Raw genomic sequence first — 23,495 nt, 5'->3', positions numbered from 1 at the left:
CGCGCTTGAAAATGCCACACAGGGCGCAGTCATTAGATACCACGCGACAACGCGTCTCGTCATTCGCCATGTTTTACCTGTAGTCTTCCATTAACATTGACAACCCATCACTCTACCATTAATAAAGGTGTATACAAGCTTCTTGTAACATAAGAATAGACATATAACATTTACATTGATACATAATAAACTGCCTCACTCAATTGATAGCTCTTAGCTTACAATGAAAAAACATAATATTAACCTGGTATTATCTTGATGCCTCCTTCCAAATTCTTGTGTGTAATCCATGTTGGGCATTGTTATGCTTGATAATCACGAACAGCTTCCCGCCTTCCAGATGTTGATACAAGAGGTAGCAGCGAGTTGAGTAGCCATAGTCTCGATTTGTCCAAGACGTGAGCCAACTTTTCATACACCTGATAGCACCATTATCAATTCAAGTGATTTACTTTAATAACGCCAAGAGGGCACTGGTACCATTTGGACCATGAAGTATACTCCTGATCGGCAGAAGGCAAAAGAAAGGTTGACGAATGTAAGTACAAGATCACGTGGTAGTTGTGTGGTTAAAGAAACGGTGGGAAAATAAAGAATGAGGTTGTCAAGCATACCAAAAGAGTCTTCAAAGGTATAGCAAAACGATTGTATAACAATTTATTGGAGTATCATAGGCATACTTGAAATACATGTATATTGAATGGTATGAGTGATAGTACTAGTTGTAGTAGTAGGATGGTCAATGGGAGGGTGCCAAGTCAATGCAGCTTGTGGGACAAGCGAAGGGGAGGAGGCGCACGGTTACTCTCTGAGATTGATTGCTTACGTCACTCAGCTTTGCGGATTGAGAGGTGCTTCCTTACTTCAAGTCTTAAGTGCTGCAACCACCAACCCGTCTCGCAGTTGTGGCCTACTGTGATGAAAACACTCACATTATAAGTATCCTTTGTCTATTCCACTCGTCCATCACGGCATTTAGACTGACATTGCGTTCTTGTTTTCTTGTTTGGCTCTTTATACAAGTCATGAACGGTTCGTGCTAGACATTGATCCAAGTAGGCGCTTTATAAAGGTACAGCCTATCGCCCACCCACACACACCACTCCATACCATACAATACACCACCGAGAACGACGACATTGCAATAGTGATAGCAACTCGATGAAAGCAACATGCGACTGATACTCTCTCTCTCTCTCTTTTCTTTCACGTGTACAATGAATAGGGCTCTGCAGAGCTTACCATCCAGCCGCTCCAAAAAAAGTTGCCCAATGTACGGATCAACAGTCGGCAATGCAGTACGTTTACTTGAATGACAACAGCTAGACTACTACGGATAATATCTCTAACCACCCTACGACTATAGAGATCCTACGTGTCAAAGTCAATGGCGATCCGGCAGAATATAGCTATTCGGATCCAGTGTCGGAACTCACGCTAGGCGAGAATACCACAGTTGCACACCATCATGTCTACAAAAGTCGATATCTTAATGCCTTGAGAGAGGCTGATGAAGGAGAGCTTCTTGTGAGGATACCCGAGGGATGCATTCAACAGGTACGACGGCATATTATAAAAGGGAGCATGCATTGGCAGATCAACGACAATGAAAAGGGGGGTGGGATGAGGAAAGTGGGTCATGGTATTGAATAACAATGAAATCCCCATTCCATTCATTAGATATCTGATGCCGATGCAAGGATGATTTCAAGCGACATGTATTCAATATCAGGCAAGTTGTGTTGGATATCGAATCGAATGGTATGGAACCATCATGCTTATAACGTTTATAATCCACCTATAGACTTGCCAGATGACACACCATTGCAAAACACAACAACAACCTCTCAAACAACACCATCCTTTGCTCCAGTGGTGATTCGGATTGATTACGAATTGGAAAATCCGCGGAATGGTTTAATATTTGTCGATCCCGATGAAGTCGTCGCACCTTACGTGAGTGTATACATGATCCATTTGAATCGATCTTCTTCTTCTAACATACACATGTAGCGTTACCACCACTTATATACCATTAATCAACCGCTGCCTGGAGCAACGCGTGCTTGGTTGCCATGCATGGACCGGATTCATGATCGCTGTACTTGGGATATGGAGTTTATTGTACCGAATAAGCTGGGAGCACTCGCTGGAGATTACGATGGCAGTGGAAATGGTGACATGGGTGATGATGAATATCCTACTGTGGTTGTATGCAGTGGTGAAGTTGTGGAGCAGGTATGTGAAATTACGAGGATATCTATGGGAGAATACGCCATTAAGTAACATGTGTTTGTTCAGGTGGCCCATCCAACGGATCCATCCAAAAAGATTGTACATTACAACTTGTCGGCGCCAACAGCTGCACCTTTTATTGGCTTTGCAGTGGGTCCTTTCCAGATGCTTAAGTTCACCCCAGCACAATTCCAAGAGGAGGTCTTGACAGGCACTGATCTTGATGAAAGTCAACAACAAAGCTTGATGGCCGAAATCAACATGATGTCAAATATATACGCCTTTGGACTTCCTGGACGAGAAGAAGAATTGGCTGTCAGCTGCGGGTTCTTGATGCATGTAAGTTTCTTTTTGTTTCTTTTACGTACCATGATCCAACTACTGACACAAATAAAAACGATAGGCAATGCATTTTTATCCTCAAGAATATGGCTCTTATCCTTTCCATGACTACAAGCTTGTCTTTGTTGAGGATGTATGGTGTGAAACTAGTTCAAGCGCTTCACTTGCCATCTGCAGGTACGCTCATTCAATGATGGGGAAAGAGGATTTATGAATATTAACGACCTTTTTGTAGTTCACGGTTATTACATTCTGGTGATATCATTGATCAGACATACCAAACGCGACGCGTCCTTAGTCTTGCACTGGCACGGCAATGGTTTGGCATCCACATTGTACAAAAGTCATGGGCCGACGCTTGGCTCATTTATGGTCTTGCCAACCTCATGGGTGCTCTCTTTATCAAACGACATTTGGGTAATAGTGAATTCCGGCTACGCATGAAAAGGGTATGTTATCAAGGGAAAGAGGATAGGATAGGATATTCATGGATATTTGATAGGATATGGAACTTTGTTGTGAGCTTGATGTGAATCGACCGCCATTGTATAATCCAGCCTTGCCGTCACCACTCGATGCCGACGACCTTGAATTTATTGAATTGAAAGCACCCTTGGTTCTTTATATGCTCGACAAGCGGATATGCAAATTGGGAGCCACCCTTGGCATGTCACGTGTCATCCCGAAGATCCGTGTATCAGCTATCAGTGGAGAACTTGTCCAGAACGCTTTGAGCACCCACTTTTTCTTACGATTATGTCGCAAAGTGAGCGGCTTTGACACCAAGACGTTTGCCGATCAGTGGATCTATCGCAGCGGTTGTCCAAAGTTTACGTTTTCATTCCACTTTAATCGCAAAAAGATGGTGGTTGAGTTTTACATGCGACAAGAAAACAGCAACCATCAGCTTTTAGGCACCAAAAATCGAACCAAGTCTCCCAACGATATGCATATTGAAGGTGGCACCATTGACTATCAGGACATGATCGCGCCTTTGTTCACCGGCAACTTGACAGTGCGTATCCACGAAGCCGACGGCACACCCTATGAGCATATTTTGGACATTCAATCCAACAAGCACAAGTTTGAGGTTCAATTCAACACCAAGTATAAGCGTATTCGTCGTAACACCAAACGTTTCCTTGCCAAACAAGCCGCTGCTGCCGCTGCTGTAGCTGAAGAAGATGCCGCTGACAAGGAAGATGGTGAGGGTGGTACAACCAATGTGCTCGGCATTATTCCTGCACTTGGTCTTGGTATGCCCGTATTTGAAGATCCCAAGCAACGACAATCGTGGAAGGTAGTGGAATGGGGTCAAGATGAAGAAGATACCAGTGGTGCTGCTAGTGCTATGTTTGATTGGATCCGCCTTGATGCCGACTTTGAATGGCTGTGCACGATTGATTTCCAACAACCTGATTATATGTGGGCTGGTGAATTGACTAAGGATCGAGATGTGGTGGCACAATACGAGGTAAGATTCAATCTTTTACATACATGGAGGTACAATGCAATCCTCATTGTTGTGGCAATGATGATGATAGGCGATTATGGCTCTTCGGAATATGCCATCCTTACCGACAGCAACCAGCTTGCTTCGTGCTTTGATTGATCCAAAATGCTTTTACAAAATCCGGATGGAAGCTGCCTATGCATTGGCCAAGGTAAAGAAATCATGGGTGATCGGTATTTGGGAGAAACAAGGTTTATTGACAGGTTACACACAATTATAGTGTGGTGGTGAAGAAATGAAATGGGTCGGGTTACACCAATTATGCAAAATGTTCCAGTCGCGTTACTGCTTCCCCCAACAAGACTCACCCATGGAAATTGACGATGATGTTCCTGTCACCCAAATGATACCCAGGCCAAACAATTTCAGCAACTTTTCAGATTACTTTGTGCAAAAAGGCATGGTCATTGCATTCTCACAAGTACGCGACAACCATGGTCGAACACCGGTTCAAGTACGCCAATTGTTATTAGACCTGCTAAAGTACAATGACAATATTGGCAATGAGGTAAGAAGGGATCATTTATTTAGTTTCGTTTAGGATCTCACACATTATGTTCCTTCTTTAGTATTCCGATAGCTACTACATTGCTACCCTTATATCCGCTGTTGGTGACGCCTTCATTCCCGCCAAAGAGAACACGAACGATATGGATGTTGACATGGTGCCAGTGGAAACGGTTCAAGATGAGCAGCTTTTAGCAGCAGCAGTATCCGAGATTGAGCGATTCAGGACACTTGATTGCGTGATCCCTACTTATCACAATATTGTCACTATCAGCTGTATTAAGGTGTGTTACCAATGATGGGAAAAGGTGCTTTGTGTCACTAATACCTATATACTAGACGTTGACAAAAATGATGTTGAATGGCGTGCTTGAGCCCAATTATAAGCTCTTTATGCAATACACAAGGTGAGTTACGGGTATATGGGTGTTGAGGAAAATTCATACTTACATCGATCGTTTAGATATGGGAATTTTGTTGGCATTCGACTTTGTGCTTTCGACAGCTTATTCGTGCTTTGCGGCTTGAACGATAACAAGTTGACGGAGTACCTATTGAACGTGATCAAGGATGATCCATGTGTCGATGTATCGCACTATGTTGCACGTGCAATGCTCACCTGGCTTGGCCCTGCTATGCGTTTGAAATCCGAATTGCCGCAAAATCGTTTTGTTGAAGAGTTTGCAGAAGAAGAAGGTCGTGCTGTGATCCTCGATGACAAACGACATTCAAAGTCCAAGGAACCTGCCGAGCAGCTTTATATTGAGAATCTTCGGAAGCAATTTGAATCGAATGTGGAATTGCAAGATACCATATGGAGGATGCTAAAGTGAGTACCTAAAATCATATTGCTTTCCTTGTTGAACTAAACTAATGGCAAGTCAATTGAATAGCACTGATGAAAACTCGATGCTGGATCACTCTGTTCGCAAGCATCTGCTACAATTCTGTGAATACATGTACAAGCCAGCTGACGTTGGGATCAAAGTTACAATCCGTATGCCATCACTTGTACAAGATATACCAGAGGAGCTATCAGAACCACCCACGCCCTCACCTCCTGTTTCAAAGCCAGCCAAGGTTCACAAATCCAAAACACCCTCTACGCCAAAAGAGAAAGAAAGTAAGTACTTTAATCATTTCTTGGATACAAGATGTGTTGACCTTTCTATTATAGATGGCGTGCGACCAGAGAAGAAGCCTGCATTATCTACAGCAGTTGCCAAAGCCGATCGCGCAAGTATTTCTTCTTCTCCAGCTCTTTCTAGTCCATCCTCGCCAGCTACTTCATCGCCCGGTATTGCTACATCTTCAGTTACAACAACAGTTGGAACACCCACTACTCCGGCACCGCCTCCATCAAAATCACAACCAGCTATTGTGCCTACCAACAACGAGTCCACACAACCTACACCACCAGCAGCAACACCACAACAACAAGCTGTTGGTCCTTCAGGAGATAAGGCACCTGGATTGAATATTCCAAAGATCACTACCAAACGTCCTGAGGGAATGACATCGACTGATTTCAAGATGTGCAAGCGGGTGTTATTGAAGATCATGCGTCATCCATCAGCTATTCCATTCTTGCAATCTGTGGATGAGAAATTGGATGGTGCTCCCAATTATTATACAATTATCAAGTACGTCCACATTGTGATTCATGTTTTTATAGAGTCTTCATGCTAACCTATCTTTGTATTATTTAGACGACCCATGGATCTTGGTACTGTAAGGGTATGTTTAATCATGCAGCATGTTGATGTCTCAAGCAAGATAATGGTGCTAATTAAATATTTCTAGAGCAAATTGGAAACGGGTGTTTACAAGACATTCAAAGAGCTTGAGGATGACATTCGGTTGATGTTGAGCAATTGTTTTGCGTACAATGGACCTGGTACACCTGTTTACGATGCTGGCCAAAGCTTGGAGACCGCTCTTGAAAAGGAAATCGCTACCGCACGTGCCAAGTTACAGGAAAAGATGCGAATGGAAAAGGAAAAGGCTGCTGCAGCAGCAGCTGCTGCTGCTACAACACAACAACAGCCATCCAAAGGATCTCCTGCCCCATCCAAAGTTGAAGCATCTGCTGCTGTACCACCATCACCACCTGCCAAGAAGACCCAACCAACATCAGCTGCAGAAGGACAAGTGCCCAGCTCCATATCACCTATCTCTTCACCAGCACAGCCACGCCCTGAATCACTTGCCAGTAGCATTTCACCTGTTCATGCATCATCGACTCAACTACCTGCGACGGTGTCACCCAAGATGCTTGAAAAGAAGCCTGAGCGACCAAAGAATGATCGAGAAAAGTGTGCATTGGTTTTGGCCAAGACGATGGAGAACAAGCATGCATTTGAATTCCTTCGACCTGTTGATCCAAAGAAGCAAGGTATTCCCAATTACTTCAATGTGATCAAGAAGCCTATCGATTTGGGGACCATCAAGTCCAAGCTCAAGACCAATCAATATGCGAATGCTGAGCAATTTGATGATGATGTTCGGCTGATGTTCAGCAATTGCTTTACATACAACAAACCCAACACGATCGTACACAATGAAGGCAAACATTTGGAGCAAGTGTATAATCAAGAGTGGATCAATTGCTTTGGTGCATTAAGGAAGCAGGCAGCCGACTCACCAAGACCACATACACCATCGTCAGCATCCATTGAGAAAAATGCTACTATGTCAACATCTACCGCACTATCATCTTCTCAACCTGCCAAGACAACACCCAAACCAGCTGCCACCACACCTACTAAAACAGCTACTGAAACAAAGCCGTCGACTAAAAAGGTCACCAAACCAACACCATCCCCTGCAGCTACTACAACTACTACTACTACAGCAGCAGCAGCAACAACAACTAATGGTACAACAACATCATCACCCAAGCCACGAGCCGCCATCCAGGAGCGTATGGATGATAACAACATGCGGATATGTGATCGAATTATCAAAAAGCTTTGGTCTATGCCATCAGCAAATGCCTTTTATGAGCCTGTTGATGCTGAGGCGTTGAACCTCCCACAGTATTACGAGGTGATCAAACGACCCATGGATTTATCTTCGGTGCGTCGTAATCTTGAAGGCGAAGAATTTTCGACGATATGGGAGTTTGAGCGAGATATTCGACAAATCTTTTGGAATTGTTATCGATTCAATGATATCGCATCGTGGATTGGACAACAAGCTCAAGAATTGGAAGCTGTATTTAATCAAGAATGGCGTCGGGAATATGGTGATCCCAACATGTTGCAAGGTGAAGAGTTCCAGCTTGTGCGCAAAGTGGTTACCAAGTTACGACAACACGAGGCATCCTTGTTCTTTAATGAGCCTGTGGATTTGGATATTTTCCCGGATTATACCAAGGTAGTCAAGACACCCATGGATTTACGTACCATCTCTGAAAAGCTTGAATCGGGAAAGTACACGAGCTTGCAACAAGCCGATACGGATATTCGATTAGTCTTTTCCAATTGCTGCACATACAACAAATCAGGCACTTATGCGTATGAGCTTGGCAAGAAATTGGAAAAGTACTACAACAGCAATATCGGCAAAGAGTTGCGACAACGTGTCAAGAACGCTTCAGGTGCGAGTGCCAATCAACGTCGTACATCCGCTTCCCCTGCTCCTTCTTCATCTTCTACGACAGCGGCAACGACGACCACAACCACAGCCACCACGGCAGCAGCTGCTAAACCACCTGCAAAGACACATCCAAGTACAAGCAGCAAGGTGAAAGCATCAGCAAAGACACCTGCCAAAGCACCATCCAAATCTACAAAGCAACCTGCTCCAGCTCAGCAACAACAGCAGCAGCAACATCCTTCGACCAGCAATAATAGTCCCACGTCTCCCGCAGCTCCAGCCAAGCTTCATCCATCGTTACAATCCAAGTTGCAGTCTTTACTTGTCAAATTGATGAATAATGCTTCTGCCATTGCATTCTTGGAACCGGTAAGTGGGATATTGGTGGACATGTTGAATGAGGTAAATGACTCATACGTGATTTATTTAGGTTGATGCCGTTGCCTTGAATATTCCCCATTATCCACTCATTATCAAGAACCCTATGGATCTTGGTACAATGTATGTTGTTGAATGAACCAATTCACGAAAAATTGCGCACATGGCTAATTCTAATATCTATAGGGATAAGAAATTGAGATCGGGAGAATACAAGACTGTGAAGGACTTTGAGACGGATATGCGATTGATCTTTACCAACTGTTATACGTTCAATGGTTTCGATCATCCAGTGTCACAGAGTGCCAAGGTGTTGGAAAAGATCTTTAACAAGGAAGTGCCTGGTTTGCGAAAGATGGAGGAGAATTTAGCCCATTCGAATGCATCCAATGGCTCTGCACCCAAGGCGAAATCTTCTGGTGGTGGAGGAAGTGGTGGTAGCAGTAGCTCAAAGCAATCATCCAGCAAAGCAGAGGGTCCCAAGGCTGAAGTACGAAAGTACAAGTACGTATTGGATAAGATCAGTCAACATCAATCGTACTTTGCATTTGCTGCTCCCGTTGATCCTGTGTTATTGCAAGTCCCTACGTACTTTGACGTGATCAAGGTAATTTGTGTTGTGTGTTTCCATGGAAACAAAAAACATGTCCTTATTGAGTTTTTTTTATTCTAGCACCCAATGGATTTCGGTACGATTCGCAACAAACTCAACCGTGGTCAATACCCAGATGTGGATGCATTCTTGGCTGATGTCCAACAAGTGTTTATCAATTGTTTCACCTTCAACTTGCCAGACGATGTCGTATCTGAAATGGGACGTTCATTGGAAACCGAGTTCAACAAGTGGTGTGCTGTAAAGGGATTGAAGCAAGTGCCTATCAGTGAAGCTCCTCCTCCTCCTCCACCTCAACCTCAACCCGTATTGGCAGCACCACCACCAACATCAGGCACCGATTTGTCAGGACATGAAATGATGATGCCTCATGAACAACAACAGGAGGCCATGGTTCCTCAGCATCAACCAGCATATGGATTAGTGGATATGCCGATGATGACGGGTGACAAGCGTTCGTTTGATCAATTTGATCAAGACAATGGCCAAGATTTCGATTATGATATGGTAAGTAGATTGACAGCAGCAGCAGCCTTTGTCGTTTCTAACCCATCCCCTTCTTTTATTAGCCGGATGATTTCTATTCAATCAAACGACACAAGTTAACTGAATGATGACCTTTCCTAACCATTCATTCCTTTCTCCCTCTTTCTCTTCTTTGGGTCTTACACTTGTCTTTTCTCACTCACTCACACACACAACTCCTCTATTCAAGTAAAACCCTCTTTTGTAAATAGTTTGTAAAGCATTTGATCCATTCGAGGCATGAATTAAAAGACGATAAAACATCAGAGGCCTTGGAGCAATTTATTCTGTGCCAATACTATGTACTACTACATCCATCATCTATCGCCTTCCAGCTGGAGGTATATATTGTTGTTGTTGTTGTTGATGGGTAGGATAATAGTATTGTGATGTAGGTGGAGGGGCAGATGGTGCTGAAACTGGATATCCACCTTGTTGTGTATAATTGGGAGTTGCTGGTACAGGAGGGGGTGGTGGTGGTTGCTGTTGTGGTGGTGGACGTTGTTGTTGTTGTTGTTGTTGTTGTTGTTGTTGTTGTTCAGGAACATAGTTCACAGGTGTTTGGGGTGTAGGTGGTGGATAAGAAGGTGATGGTTGTGGTTGAGGCATGTTTGTGTTGCTAAAAGTAGATGCTGGTTGTGGTGGTTGCTGAGGAGGAGGATATGGTTGTTGTTGTTGTTGTTGTTGCTGTGGAGGATAAGACATGTGCTGTTGTTGTTGCTGAGTATGAGGAGTAGGTGGTATTCTTTGTGGTTCCTGATGCTGTATCGGCTGAGATGCAGGTGTAGGAACAGCTGATTGCTGCTGTGATGAAGAAGATGAGGGAATCGGTTGGGGTCCAGCAGGTGATGTGGTCTCTGTCTTTTTGTTGATATGATCCAACTTGTGCTCATCCAAAAACTCGGCTATACGAATATGATCAATATCGTCCCCTTATTCATAATCCATATGCTCCTACTTTTTACATACCCATCTCAGCCGTTGTCAATTGACGATATGTCTTTTCAGGTGCTGCTGCTGCTGCTGCTGAGGGATTGTTGGTTTCCTTGGCAACGGGTGCTGTATCCATCACTTTTTCAAGCATTTCGGAAAGCTTTTTGATTTGTGATTGAAGATCTTGTAAGCTGGGTACTTCAGGATCACTCGTTTCCTATAATCAATGGGTGAGAACCATACAATACATCAAAGATGATTATCTATACCTTGTCAAAGACCGTAATCTTGAGTAATGGACTTTGGGATATAGCATGATTCACGTCTGTATCATCTACCATTGCATTCAAGTTGAATGATCCATATGATCCTACCCTTAGCAGCGGCTAAGTTACCTGTCATGCTGATAAGGTCGCCCTCTATGTGTGTGTGTGTGAGAAATTACTAGTGAGTGAGACATCATCATCCATCACATGAGCTTGGCCCAGCTATACACGTACCATCGTCAGTATACTTTAGTGTAATATGCTCGGGATTCGACAGCCGATTCTTGAACAGACGATACATCATGAGACAAAGTCTATACAGTAACACTGGTGAGTTAGCTTCTTCAATGCGCTTCATTGGTAAAGGAGCCATGCACTTACTCGTCATAGCTTGGTGCTTGGTTAATGGGCACACGCCGAATGTCATTACCGAAACGACCTGCAAGTCTACAAAGTGAGCAATGACGCATGTATGAGAAGGCGTTGGGGTATTTACATTTGACGATAATATCACCAGAGACTATCTTTCTCAAGTTTGCGTAGTTTTGTTGTTGGCTCATAGAACAAAGGGTCGTAAAAGAAAAGGATTTAAGGAGCACGGATTAAGGATCTGAGGTCAAAAATAGCCTGTTGTTGCTGCATTGTGTCCCATCCATCCATTCATTCAAGCACATTAATAAAAACGACTTGTTTTAGAAGAATGCAGAGATATATTCGATGATAGAAGGGATAAAAAGTGAAAGGAAAGGAAATGTATGTATACACAAAGAGTACGGAATGAATGTGATATGGAATGTGTGCGAGTGAGAAAAGAGAGATGAGTGAAAAAGAGAGTGGTGTGTGTTAGGTATCATAAGCTAGACACAGGGGAATCAACTAGAAGTGTCCATCATGACATCTTTATCTTGTTCATGTTGAGGGCTGTTACTACCAGACGACGATGATGGTGGTGGTGATGATGATGAAGCAACGTTCTTTTGTGGACGTCGACGAGCTGACGGACCTGCCACACCCACCACACGCAATCGATGAATCCATAATTCAGCACGATCGATTGTATCAGAAAAGACACCAGAGACAGAACGCAACATTTCAATGGACTCATCACCAAACGTCAACAACTTGATAGATGTTTCTTGAGCATGAGGCTGTACATGAGGTCCCAAAGCAGGCGATGATGCAGGTGATGCCGTGGTTGAAGTTTGAATCGTAGCCCAACGACCAGGGAGTGCCAAGATAAAACGGCGTACGCTTGCTTTGGCTTGTTCCGGAAGCCCCGATCCGGCATATCGACTCACCACTTCTACCACCTTGCGTAGTGTATCCACAATTTCCTTTTTCACATTGGATAGCGTTGATGATGATGTTGTCGTGGAAACGGTTTTCGTATCCTTGGAAGAAGCAAGCGACACCAAGTAGTTACGCACAATATCCATTTGTCTTTCAATGTGTCGGATTGCATACTATAAAAGACAATAAGCAATTGTTCCCAAAGAGGAAGAGAAAAAAAGTACGGTACCTGTAGCCAACTCAGGCAATATCGGAGACATTTCATGCTTTCTTCGCTAATGACGGCAGCTGTAGTACCCGCAGCAGAGCCAGCATGCACCATGAGTTGTTGCCATCGACTTCTTGGAAGCGAAGCATGAGGATGATGGTGGCGTGGACCTGAAGCTGATTTTGGAGCAAGGGCGTAGGGTCGAAGAGGCGATGTAGAACGAGAAGTAGGGCGTTTCTTGTCTGTACGACATAAAAGTGTGAGTGAGTGAGAATGTTAGAGTGGAGAGTGAGCGCGCGCATGTTTAGTAATACATACGTAATTTATCATCACGTGCATCTTCATCGGGACGTCGCCTCCTGAATCCTTCATTGTTGTCTGAAAGTGAAGCTCTTGCAAGAGCACTGGCCGCTGCCAGAGCAGCCTCGTCTTCTGATGCCTCCTAAGAGAAGATTGTTTTGTATTAAGTATTCATGGATGTCATGTTGTTTTCTTCTTTCTTTTGTTTGTACCTCGACTGAGCTAGCAGATGAGCCGCGGCGACTACTGCTGTTTCCAAATTTATCTGCAAATGATCCGACCATGTCAACGCTGTATTTGATAGCTCCATTCCCGCTCTCGTATGCACGTAGAGCTGAATTCACAAGAGGCAAATCTGACATACGATTCATGAATGCTCGTGGTGGATATTGTTCATCGTCTTGGGTTGTAATCGAAGAATCACTTGAGAAAGAAAAGCGTGAATTGGAAAGAGATGACGTGGTGGGTGTTGGAAGAGGTGAACTTGGTGTTGTTGAAGGAGCTGATGGATGTTGTTGCTGCTGCTGTTGGTGTGTCATCAAAGGTGGGAGGGTAACTGAAACGATAGAATCCACGTGGCCAACAGGTTTATTTTATTTTAGTATCTTTGTTTCAAGATGTTGGGGCACCCTCATAAATAGACCCACACACACACACACACATACCTTTAGCCATATCCCCAAGAGCTTCTACTGCCAATTGAACATCAGGATCATTCTCGTCTACTCCATTGGCTGTAACAATGGGCTTGTCTTCGGAATTACACAGCTGTGTAATGGACATTGGCGAGGAATGCGATTGCTGAGTCATAGTGTTGTGGTATTCTCTTTTGTCGATTGAGGAAGAGGAGGTGGTGGAGGAGGAGGTTGAATGAGGAAGAAAGAAGAGAGCAACACGCTCAATGAGCTATTGACAACAGCGAGAAAGTAGTAAAAAGTAGAGAAAGAGAGAAAGGGTGGTGTGTGAGTAGTAGATAGACAAGGACAAAATTCACGCTGGTGGCACAACAGGCAAGGTCCCGACCTGATTTGACATATTCGCATTTCTTGTGATCGCAGTTGGGGAAAGCCCACATGTGCACGCTTTCTATTCCCCTTTCCTCTCTCGCTATCTGAAATGTGATCTTATTCTATTGCCCCACACTTTGGTATCGTTTCTCCATGTTATAACAGATATCCCATTCTCTTTATCTTTTACACGGGTGAACTCTTAAAAACATGCATCCAATAATTGCTATCTAGTCAATAGCAAAATCACATGTAAAACCGACTCCCAATCTCATATCCCACGCCGGGGAAATCTTTCCCTCCTTCTCCCCCATCGTTTTTTTTACTTTTCCATTCATGGGCCTTGTGATTGGATGATTCATTCTCCTTGCTTGCCTCTTTCTCTCAACACAAACCCATTGTTTTTTTGACAGCTATAACACACATCCACTCTCAAAGTGAATATTACCCCCGCCGCTCTTATCCCATCGTTTTATCCCGCTGCTGATGCTGCAATGAATTTCTTGGCAGTAACCCAAAAAGTTGCATCATCGTGCTCATTGTCTCACCTTACGCTTTGTATACCATGCATTTGCCACACACACAAAACACACACACACACATGGGGGATCATAAGCATGGTTACGCAAGATGGGACAGTCCGTGTTGCTTATTAACTAACTCCCTCTCTCTCTCTCTTCTCTTTATTGCCATCATCAACAACGATACCATCACACACACAAATTGGCATGCTTCAACTAATCCTTTTCATAGCAAAATGTCATCAAATCAGTAAGCATGTCATATGTAAGCTTATCAAAGATACGGTGTCATCAAGATGAAACGCATTCCAGTATATCACATGCTTGTTGGAGAAAAATGTTCTCATAGCACATACCAATACACACTTGCTGCAAGATGCATCACCCTTGTGTATAGGAGAGGAGGCGCAAAAACTAACATGTTGATTTTCACAAGATCTGCAAACCTTAACCAGTGGAATGCATGATGGTCACATTCTATCATGGCTTTGATTTACTTGTTGTTTGATAGAGAAAATGAGTGATGATAGATACATGTTTGAAGATGGCTTGACCATCATGATAGGATACGTCTTTTGCTAATAAGCCCATCCTGTGATACCTTCCTAGCTATGTATCAAGCATTCAATGAGCCGGTCTCCAAGCCGGAAAGATGTAGTTCATTCACCCCTATATTGTATCCAACGGCAAAATCACATGCTTTGCCCAACATGAAAACGCAAAGCCGCATATCAAGATCAGCATCACCATTATTCTTTTTTAGCAACCAAGAATGGGCGTGGCATTTGCTATAGATTTCCTAAATCTCGATCATGGATACACAGCAAAAAAGCGTTATTCATCCATCCCCGCGATTATTTGGATCATGGATTACTCAACAAATACACGTAGACATGTACACACATACCATCATCCGGATCAGCCCGACAATGACAAACCTCTTTGTAATGAAAATGTGCTTGTTTTATTGTTTGATGACTTATACTATCGCCTGCCCTATTTAAGCAAGGACTCTATCTCATAGCAACGTGCGCTGTGCTGTCCCAATGGCGTTTCATTGAGTACTTCATCAATCAAAATATTGGTTTCTCATATTGTGATGCAAGAGAATGCGTGGTAGTGACCTTTGTCCCAAGGGTAGTGGTGGGGATGATTGACCGGTATCCTTGGATACAATTGACAGCAAACCCATTCATCGGAGTGACGGGGCGGGTGACACACATGGATGAGAGACCGCCACAACAAGGTTTTTTCTTTCACTCTCTCGTACCTTACACAATGGCCGAAGACGACAAGATCATTCCATCGCAGGATGAGCTCCTCGAAGCTATTCAAAAGATCAAAATCAGCAACCCTGAATATGGCATTAAGAAAGTGACCCAGCAATTGAGCCAGGATCAGACCAAGTGGACCGTTTCCGAGAAGCGCGTCAAAAAGTTGCTTCAGGCGAATGGCTTGACGAATACACAACAACCTGTGAAGAGTGGTGTGGCAGATGATCCTTCTATCCCCGTTTCCTTTATTGATCCCAAATTGGATTTACAGTCCGTATCAACAAATGTGGTGGTAAGTTAAAGGGTGATACATAATGTGTTGTCATTTAGCTTAACCAAGTTTGCTCTATAGGCTAAAATGATTGATCCAGTAACCGGCAAAGGTCTATTTGCAGCACGCGATATTGCAGCCAACGAGACTATTTTCGAAGAGACACCATTTATGTATTTCCCACCTATGGAAGGCTTCAATTTGATTCGTGATGGCAATGCTTGCGGTCTGTGCGCTAAGCCCTTCCTTCGTCAAAGCCGTCTTGCTGCTCGATGCTCGCACTGTGATACTGTATACTGTACAAAGCAATGCAAATCCCTCGCCTGGGAATCATTCCATCAACTCGAATGTACACGCCTCAACCCTGCCATGTCTACCTTTATGAACTTTTGCGAGGGAGAGAGTTGGACAGCGCCTATGGCCGTTTCTCGCATGTATGCACACATGATCCTCGCTCACCAAAAGGGCAACCTTGAATCCGTCAAGGGTCATTATGATGCTTTTGCTACTGTCAACCAAGCTGAACGTCAAGCCAAGGAAACGGAATGGATCTTTATGGTAAGCAAATCACCCTCTTGTCATCCAAAAAGGTCATGTGCACTTACATGCATGCACGCATACATATAGGAACACGTGACACGTGAATTGTGGACCAAAGCCAGAACATTGTTGAGCAAGGCATACAACCCTCCACCTAAAAAATGCAAGATTAATGTGCCATTGCCTGAAGCATTCGCCAAGGAGTTGTTTGAAGACGAAGATACTTTCCTCAACTATCTCGGCAAATTCAACATCAACAACCAGAATGGTGGCATGTACCTTGTTCAATCTCATATGAACCACAGCTGCTGGCCCAACGTTGCTATCGAATATCCCGGCCGTATGTCACAGTACAAGCTTGCTGTCCGTGCTCTTCGTGATATCAAGGCTGGTGATCAACTCTGTGAGACATACGTAAACCCCCGTTGGGATAAGGAAACTCGCACCAATTATCTCGACAAGAGCTACATGTTCAAGTGCCAATGCGAACGTTGCGAAAAGGACTTGCCCTTGACGGATCAATTGAGAAAGGAAATGCGTCTACGTGCTGAAAACGACTAGATTTGTATATAATTCATGATCATTGCATTTATTCATGAAAAAGTTTGCGTATTACCAAATGTATAATATAAACCCACTCAAACATTGATTCTATATGTACACTATGTTGTTTATTGGAAATGCAGTAGTCTATCTGGAAGCCGTAGCCAATAGTAGTTGGTTGGTCATCGGAACATGCGGAGGTATGCGAGGAATAAAGCTCCAGCACCAGTGATTGTACCTGCAATGGATATATAAGAAGATGATGATCAATCATGATGCCCATAGTATCCCTCACATGTAATACTTACCAATCATGTACTGCAGGATCTGGAATTTGATGGCTTCCATTTGGGTTCTCAAACCTGCAATTTCACTCTCGATACGGGTATCCGTTTCCTTGATCTTGATTTCTTGTGCACTTGCTTCATCACGAATACGTCCTTTCTCCAAATGCAAATCAAGCCTTACATTCGCCTGCGTACGGGTAATCTCTTCGCGTAGCTTTTGCCGTAACTTTTCCACCTCACCCTGCAATCGATCGTTTTCAGCTTTCATCATCGTAAAATCGTTCTTTTCTAACAGCTGGATCTCGGATTTAAGGTGTGCAAAGTCGACCTTGTATGTATATACAGTCTACCGCATCCACGTTAATCTCTGGAACCTATACATATCCCTCATCATCCATTACCTTTTCTTGTTCTGCCTTGGTAACCATGCCCTTGGTAAGCTCGGTCATACTTTGAAAGATGTCAAAGATAGGTATCTCATACACACACACAAAGATGTCACCACCTACCTCTCAGAGATAACTTCACGTAAAGAGGCCATGATAGCTTCGCTTTGCTCACGAGAGAACCCTTCAGCTTCTAATCGTTCGACGAATTTGAAGGTATCAAAATGGTAGGCTGATAACGAGCGGATGGCGTTGTGCATTGCTGGATCATGTCGGCGAGCAACACCATTGAACATAGATGCCACGGGTCGAGAACAAAGACGCAGCATTACGATGACGGATGTGGTGCAGTGTATAGAGTGTGTGGAGAAACAAAGAATGTGCCTGTGTACGGTGGTTCCCAATTTGAGTCAACACCAGCGCATCACTTCCTGTTTTGGGATTCAAGCGATCTGACATGCGTCATCCGCAAACCTCAAAGTGCTTCATACAGATGGACTTGTGATGAAGGTATCATGGCTGCATCTTTCAACAAGGTCCTGGGTCGATTCTATTTGCATGTCATGACATGGTGTCAAGAAGGCCATTTGTAGTGGTGATACTATGTTTTGGGCGCATCCAGGAAGCTCAATGTTAGGATGACACCTCTCCTTTTACCACAAAACATCGAAAGCAAGAACGATACCGTAGACATTACATGCAATATTATGTGGCTATCGAAATAAATATACCACTACTTTGACTATCTCGTATATTGTATGGAACATGACGACAATTTTCCACACACCAAACAGGCTTCCAAACAACCGTTGCCGTGATACGTTTTGTCAAGGTCGGCATAGCAACTGTCTCATTGATAGGATACTTGGCTATCACCCAGCAGACGTTAGTGACGAGAGAGCCATGCTTTTGCCGAGTACAATCACCCATACGCAGTGCATAAACACATCTCATTTTCAATATAGTCACTTTCTTTTTGATTATGAATAAAATAAGCCAGCATGTTGCTGCAGGTTGAATGGTGGTCAAAGTTGTCAAAGTTTAAGCTTTGTGTATGTGGAAAAGGGGGAGGGGGAAGAAAACCAAAGCCAAACAAGCACATCCATACAACAACCAAGAAACGCACACACATAGCCCCGGCTTGCTCAAGACTACAATCGACACGAGAGACATGTTCATTTATTTTAGGCCATAACAGAGATCGGTCAAGGGTTGTACTTTGACAACCGAGATCACAGCAACGATCAGTGTTACTTTGGCAAGGTATTAGAGTATAAAGACAAGAGTATGTGCATTTTAAAAAAGAGTTTATTTATGATTATGTACTAATACTAATACTATAAAGAAGCAGCTGTTGGTTTCCTTGAGCCAAAAGGCCAAGTACTTACAGGGATGACCACGAGAAGGTCGCTGCTCAACCATCCCCACCTCTACCTGTGGGCACCAATATCAGGTCGACAAGGTGCAGTGCTGGGGACACCGCTTGTACCTTTTTTGAAGACCGAGAAAAGTAGTTGGAGCCCCCTACAACTAAATCCCTCGAATCAGGTGCCGGGTCTTGCGCGCCAAAACCTCGTTGGAAAGGAAGGGTAAAGAAAAGAAAAGGAAAAAGGCGGTTCTTTTATAGCCGTTGCTGCGGATGGTTGCTGCGGCTGAAAAGGAGCGTGACACCAAAATTCCATATATGGGTTGCCTTCTTTATACCATGTTAGCTAAAGAGATCATGGTAAAAGACATACACAAAGACACACTTCTTGTACCTTGGGCCATTGCTATATGGGGAAGGTGGGAATGCGTGAAGCGTGCACGGATCACCAGCAACAGTGGTTGAGTTTTAGCTGATATCGGAGACACTCAAGGAGTCCCTTTTGTGCAAGGTATGGCTTGAAGCATCATTGTAGCAGAGAATATGCGTGTCGTAGACGTATCTACTATTGCCATATACGCATACGGGTACGTTGATTTTCCTCTCTCTTTATATATCCAGCAGCTGTATATGAATTGGCAGGTTGGTTTCCATGGCAGCGTTTCTTCTTTCTTCACAGCACCAACTCAACGCCGACTCCTCCAAAGCACTCACTGATGCCATTTCCATCGCAACAACAACAACGTCAACGGTGAAAGAAGCAATCGAGGAGCGTGTCAAACAAGGATTGGTTACCCATGTAACTTCCTCATTGACCAAGAGAGTAACTACGATCCCACCCATGACTGGAACAGCACAACTAGGTATGTCCAAACGCTTCTTCCTGCTTTTATTAAACGGCCAGCATGCTAACAAAGTATCGTTCATTCATTTTCACAAGGTCCAATGCAAAAGGGAATGGTGTATTTGATATAAGGCGTACCTCACTTTGAACCTGTTACGTTGGATGATCCCATGGCAATGATCACAAGAAATGCGTTTACATGGATGATACGGGTAGCAATGGATCGGCAAAAGCAATCATCGAGCACGCAACATTGATAACATGATACGATTCACCAAGTATCCCTGGGGAATGATGGATGATGGTGGTATCAAATAAGATAAAAAGTGGTAAGGTTATTTTACAAGGAGTCACGGCATGTTGATGGATTGAAGTACCCGTTGTAGACGTATCTTTCTATGGTAACAAGGACACAGTGAAGTGACAGGATCAAGAACGCTTTGGGACGAACACTTGGTTTATCCGATTATGGCTGTCCTTTGCTCAAACGAGATCCCAAGCATGGAAACAACACCTATAAAGATTTGGATGATTTTACCTTGGACATCAAAGGAGGATGGTGGTGTCCCGGCTTGTACTATGTAAGTATTAGCATGGTAGTGGGTATGGTTATAGAAAGGATGATGGTCTTAAAGAGCTTCAATAAAATGAGATGAGCAAATTGCTTCAATTGACTGGTGTAAATGGATGCTGTGTGTAGGATGGAAGACGATGGATGAACAGTAATTTACATTTTCAAGCTTCATGCAACATGCACTTTTCACACAAGTTACTTCCGGATCCATTGGTCATATTAACTTATTGACCATGCCATGGTTAGCTTGAAAAAGGCTCCATACGGGCTACCATAGGTGGACCTTAGTATAGACAGGCAGGAAAGGGGTCCTTCATGCACTCTCCGCCATTAGGATTGGCCCTTCAAGATCAGCTCTCTCGCTTTGTGACACAAACACGCCCCTCTGCATCTTTCGCTCTGCTACGGCTATCTGCTTTACAATGAACAAAGACCACTTCTCATATAGCATCACGCTTACAGCATATGCAAAACATAAAGGTGCCTGTATCTCTAAACTTTACAATGAAACGTGGGGTCTTTAATAGAACCATGTTGCTCGGCGGGGTGAAAGCGATCTTGTGTCAAACTATGAAGTCCATCGTGGCCAATCCCAGATTTCGCAATGTCGCTACCAGCCAAACTGGATCTGGGGGTCGACCTCTTCTTCGACGACGACCAAAAAAATATTTTTTGGGCTAGTTGCGACATTGAACGCGAAACTTTCACACAAGGTGCTGTTGGCCAAGCCGAGCCCATTGCTCTAATAGAAACCCCACGTTTCATGTTAAAGTTTGGAGATACAGGCACCTTTATGTTTGTAAGCGTGATGCTATGTGAAGAGTGGTCTTTGTTCATTGTGAAGTAGGTGGACCCTGGCCGAGCAAAAGATGCAGAGGGACGTGTTTGTGTAATTGGGTTAAAAAGTTTGGACTTCAGGGACCATGCATGACAGGTACGCAACCCTCACTTTTATGTCATACATTGGCAGCTAATAGCCACTTTTGTGCATTCACAACTTTTGTGCATTCTATTGTAGGTGAACGATTCTCCTGCTCTAGACATTCATTTCCATGATTCAAGTAGCTTGATCCGAGCTGATTTGGTTGAGTTACGGTCGAACAAGGATTAATCAGCTGAGACATTCGCACGTATGCTGATGTATGGATTGATGTAATCTCTCTTTGACCGTAGCTCAGCCAAATCAGCTCGGATCAACCTACTGTACTCATGGAAATGAATGTCTAGAGCAGGGGCATCGTTCCCATGCAGTGGATCTCGCAACAATGATGATTGGATAAAAGTGGCCGTTAGCTGGCAATACATGCCTGTTCCTAGATGATCCATAAAGTAATTATACATTGACCTTTTCATTTATGCAAACGTAGCTGTGTTACACAACACGATCCTCTGCATCTTTTGCTCTGTCAGGGTCCAGCTACTTTACATTAAACAAAGACCACTTGTCATATAGCATCACGTTTACAAACATAAAGGTGCCTGTATCTCCAAACTTTACAATGAAACGTGGGGTTTTTATTAGAGCAATGGGCTCGGCTTGGCCAACAGCACCTTGTGTGAAAGTTTCGCGTTCAATGTCGCAACTAGCCCAAAAAATATTTTTTTGGTCGTCGTCGTCGAAGAGGTCGACCCCCAGATCCAGTTTGGCTGGTAGCGACATTGCGAAATCTGGTATTGGCCACGATGGACTTCATAGTTTGACACAAGATCGCTTTCACCCCGCCGAGCAACATGGTTCTATTAAAGACCCCTCGTCTCATTGTAAAGTTTAGAGATACAGGCATCTTTATGTTTTGCATATGCTGTAAGCGTGGTGGAGTTGCTTTCTCCTAGTGGATGGTGGATGGTGTCGGCTGCATTAACGGAAAGATGAAGAGCTGAGTGAAATGGCACGTGATGGTTACACAAACACGTTCTTGGCAGGTTGCTGCACAAATGGATAACGACTGCCTAGAGTAGGGTGATTCTTTGTACACGGAAACCCATTGAATAAACTATATCTATCATGGCAACAACAATGAATTTATATGCAAATACCACATGTGGATTGATACACATCCATATATGGTGTAGGGTCACTCGTTGATTGTTCAAATCCAGGAGTCTAGCTGCATAAGAGCGCACGGACAGATTTATTGGCAACCCTGCCCACAGTAAAATCATGAGTACCTTGATTACAAGAACTAAGCCCATGTGAAATCTCAAGCAGTGGTGATCGTTATTTATCGAAGTGTAGAAGTTAGCGCCATGTTGACAACAATAACTGTAGCAAGCGGGGTGGCGTGGAGCACACAAATAGAGATCAACGAAAGGGAGGATAAAGAGCTGCTTTTTCTCCTCTCCCGATTTACAAAGCAAGGTAAGGATAACTCCACTTGCGAAGTACAAAGCTTTAACTGCTGCCATTGTTGCTTCCAATGCATAGTGTCGATGGGCGAACAAGTGGTCAATGACGACAACACTTTTCAGTTACAACAAGTACGCGCGCGATCTACCCATGACTCAAGCTTCCATTCCAATACAACATGTACGTTCAATCGCTGCATTTCTTTATTGTTCAGAATCGACGTCGTGATACTAAAGTTTACACGTAGTCTGTTATTCTCTCGTTTATCTCACACCCAAGGGAACCATCGAGTGTCGAGTGTATTCATGGTTGTCTTCAAGGAGAAGTCCGTTGTTACTTTGGGTATGTTGATACGAAAGTAAAAGCCGACCTTGTTATCTTACTTTGCGTTAATGGAAGATTAAACATGTTGGATGATGATGGTACCTCTGGCAGCAACAAGATGCTGATCTCAAAGCAAGAATGCTGTACGTTGGTTCAATGGTACGCTTAGGATTGGATCTGCAAAGAAAGATGTGCTAATTAAAGAGCTTTTTTACAATGTAATAGCAGCAACACATACTAGATCGGATGGATACAAGTTATTTGAAACATCAATGGTATTGAAAGACATCTCAAGGTAATGGGATCATTCGGAATCGGTTGGATTCAAGTGAACTTACGAAAAGAGATAGAGTGGAGACTTTCTTTCGGCAATACGTATCACTATTATCACAGCAGCATGTCAAGGAAGCCAATGCAGTATACTGCCTATGGGAGACGACCATGCTTTGTTAGTGGAAATCGCTGCGACTCACGGTGCTGCTTGGACTCAAATATACATCC

The 23,495-nt window shown here is 43.7% G+C and overlaps 5 protein-coding genes across 5 annotated transcripts; 2 read left to right on the top strand and 3 right to left on the bottom strand.

Annotated features, from left to right (window-relative positions):
* Positions 1–490: 490 nt before the first annotated feature.
* On the top strand, positions 491–9,802 carry O0I10_004033 (uncharacterized protein; the record flags this gene model as incomplete). The annotated part of the gene is made up of 24 exons (XM_058484099.1): positions 491–538; positions 980–1,072; positions 1,226–1,298; positions 1,367–1,557; positions 1,681–1,732; positions 1,805–1,956; positions 2,014–2,238; positions 2,302–2,574; positions 2,639–2,754; positions 2,813–3,026; positions 3,080–4,051; positions 4,122–4,241; positions 4,311–4,598; positions 4,660–4,881; positions 4,937–5,004; positions 5,061–5,426; positions 5,491–5,720; positions 5,775–6,240; positions 6,307–6,334; positions 6,401–8,566; positions 8,628–8,698; positions 8,762–9,182; positions 9,249–9,695; positions 9,758–9,802. 24 exons carry the CDS (start codon positions 491–493, stop codon positions 9,800–9,802), a joined length of 7,347 nt encoding a protein of 2,448 aa, XP_058345087.1.
* A 232-nt stretch (positions 9,803–10,034) lies between these two features.
* O0I10_004032 (uncharacterized protein) lies at positions 10,035–11,382 on the bottom strand (the record flags this gene model as incomplete). The annotated part of the gene is made up of 6 exons (XM_058484098.1): positions 10,035–10,618; positions 10,683–10,863; positions 10,916–10,980; positions 11,042–11,065; positions 11,147–11,226; positions 11,294–11,382. The coding sequence occupies 6 exons, from the start codon at positions 11,380–11,382 to the stop codon at positions 10,035–10,037; spliced, it is 1,023 nt and encodes a 340-aa protein (XP_058345086.1).
* A 402-nt stretch (positions 11,383–11,784) lies between these two features.
* Positions 11,785–13,520, bottom strand: O0I10_004031 (uncharacterized protein; the record flags this gene model as incomplete). The annotated part of the gene is made up of 5 exons (XM_058484097.1): positions 11,785–12,375; positions 12,432–12,652; positions 12,729–12,852; positions 12,923–13,266; positions 13,376–13,520. The coding sequence occupies 5 exons, from the start codon at positions 13,518–13,520 to the stop codon at positions 11,785–11,787; spliced, it is 1,425 nt and encodes a 474-aa protein (XP_058345085.1).
* Positions 13,521–15,516: 1,996 nt separating this feature from the next.
* O0I10_004030 (uncharacterized protein) lies at positions 15,517–16,884 on the top strand (the record flags this gene model as incomplete). The annotated part of the gene is made up of 3 exons (XM_058484096.1): positions 15,517–15,804; positions 15,865–16,341; positions 16,411–16,884. The coding sequence occupies 3 exons, from the start codon at positions 15,517–15,519 to the stop codon at positions 16,882–16,884; spliced, it is 1,239 nt and encodes a 412-aa protein (XP_058345084.1).
* Positions 16,885–17,048: 164 nt separating this feature from the next.
* Positions 17,049–17,868, bottom strand: O0I10_004029 (uncharacterized protein; the record flags this gene model as incomplete). Its single annotated transcript, XM_058484095.1, has 4 exons — positions 17,049–17,104; positions 17,175–17,499; positions 17,555–17,603; positions 17,663–17,868. 4 exons carry the CDS (start codon positions 17,866–17,868, stop codon positions 17,049–17,051), a joined length of 636 nt encoding a protein of 211 aa, XP_058345083.1.
* Positions 17,869–23,495: the final 5,627 nt, after the last annotated feature.

Source organism: Lichtheimia ornata (genome assembly GCF_029851405.1).
Source record: "Lichtheimia ornata isolate CBS 291.66 chromosome Unknown scaffold00014, whole genome shotgun sequence".
NCBI classification, from domain to species: Eukaryota; Fungi; Mucoromycota; class Mucoromycetes; order Mucorales; family Lichtheimiaceae; genus Lichtheimia; species Lichtheimia ornata.
The sequence above is the reverse complement of the archived record's forward strand: the minus strand, read 5'-3'. Positions and strand labels throughout refer to the sequence as shown.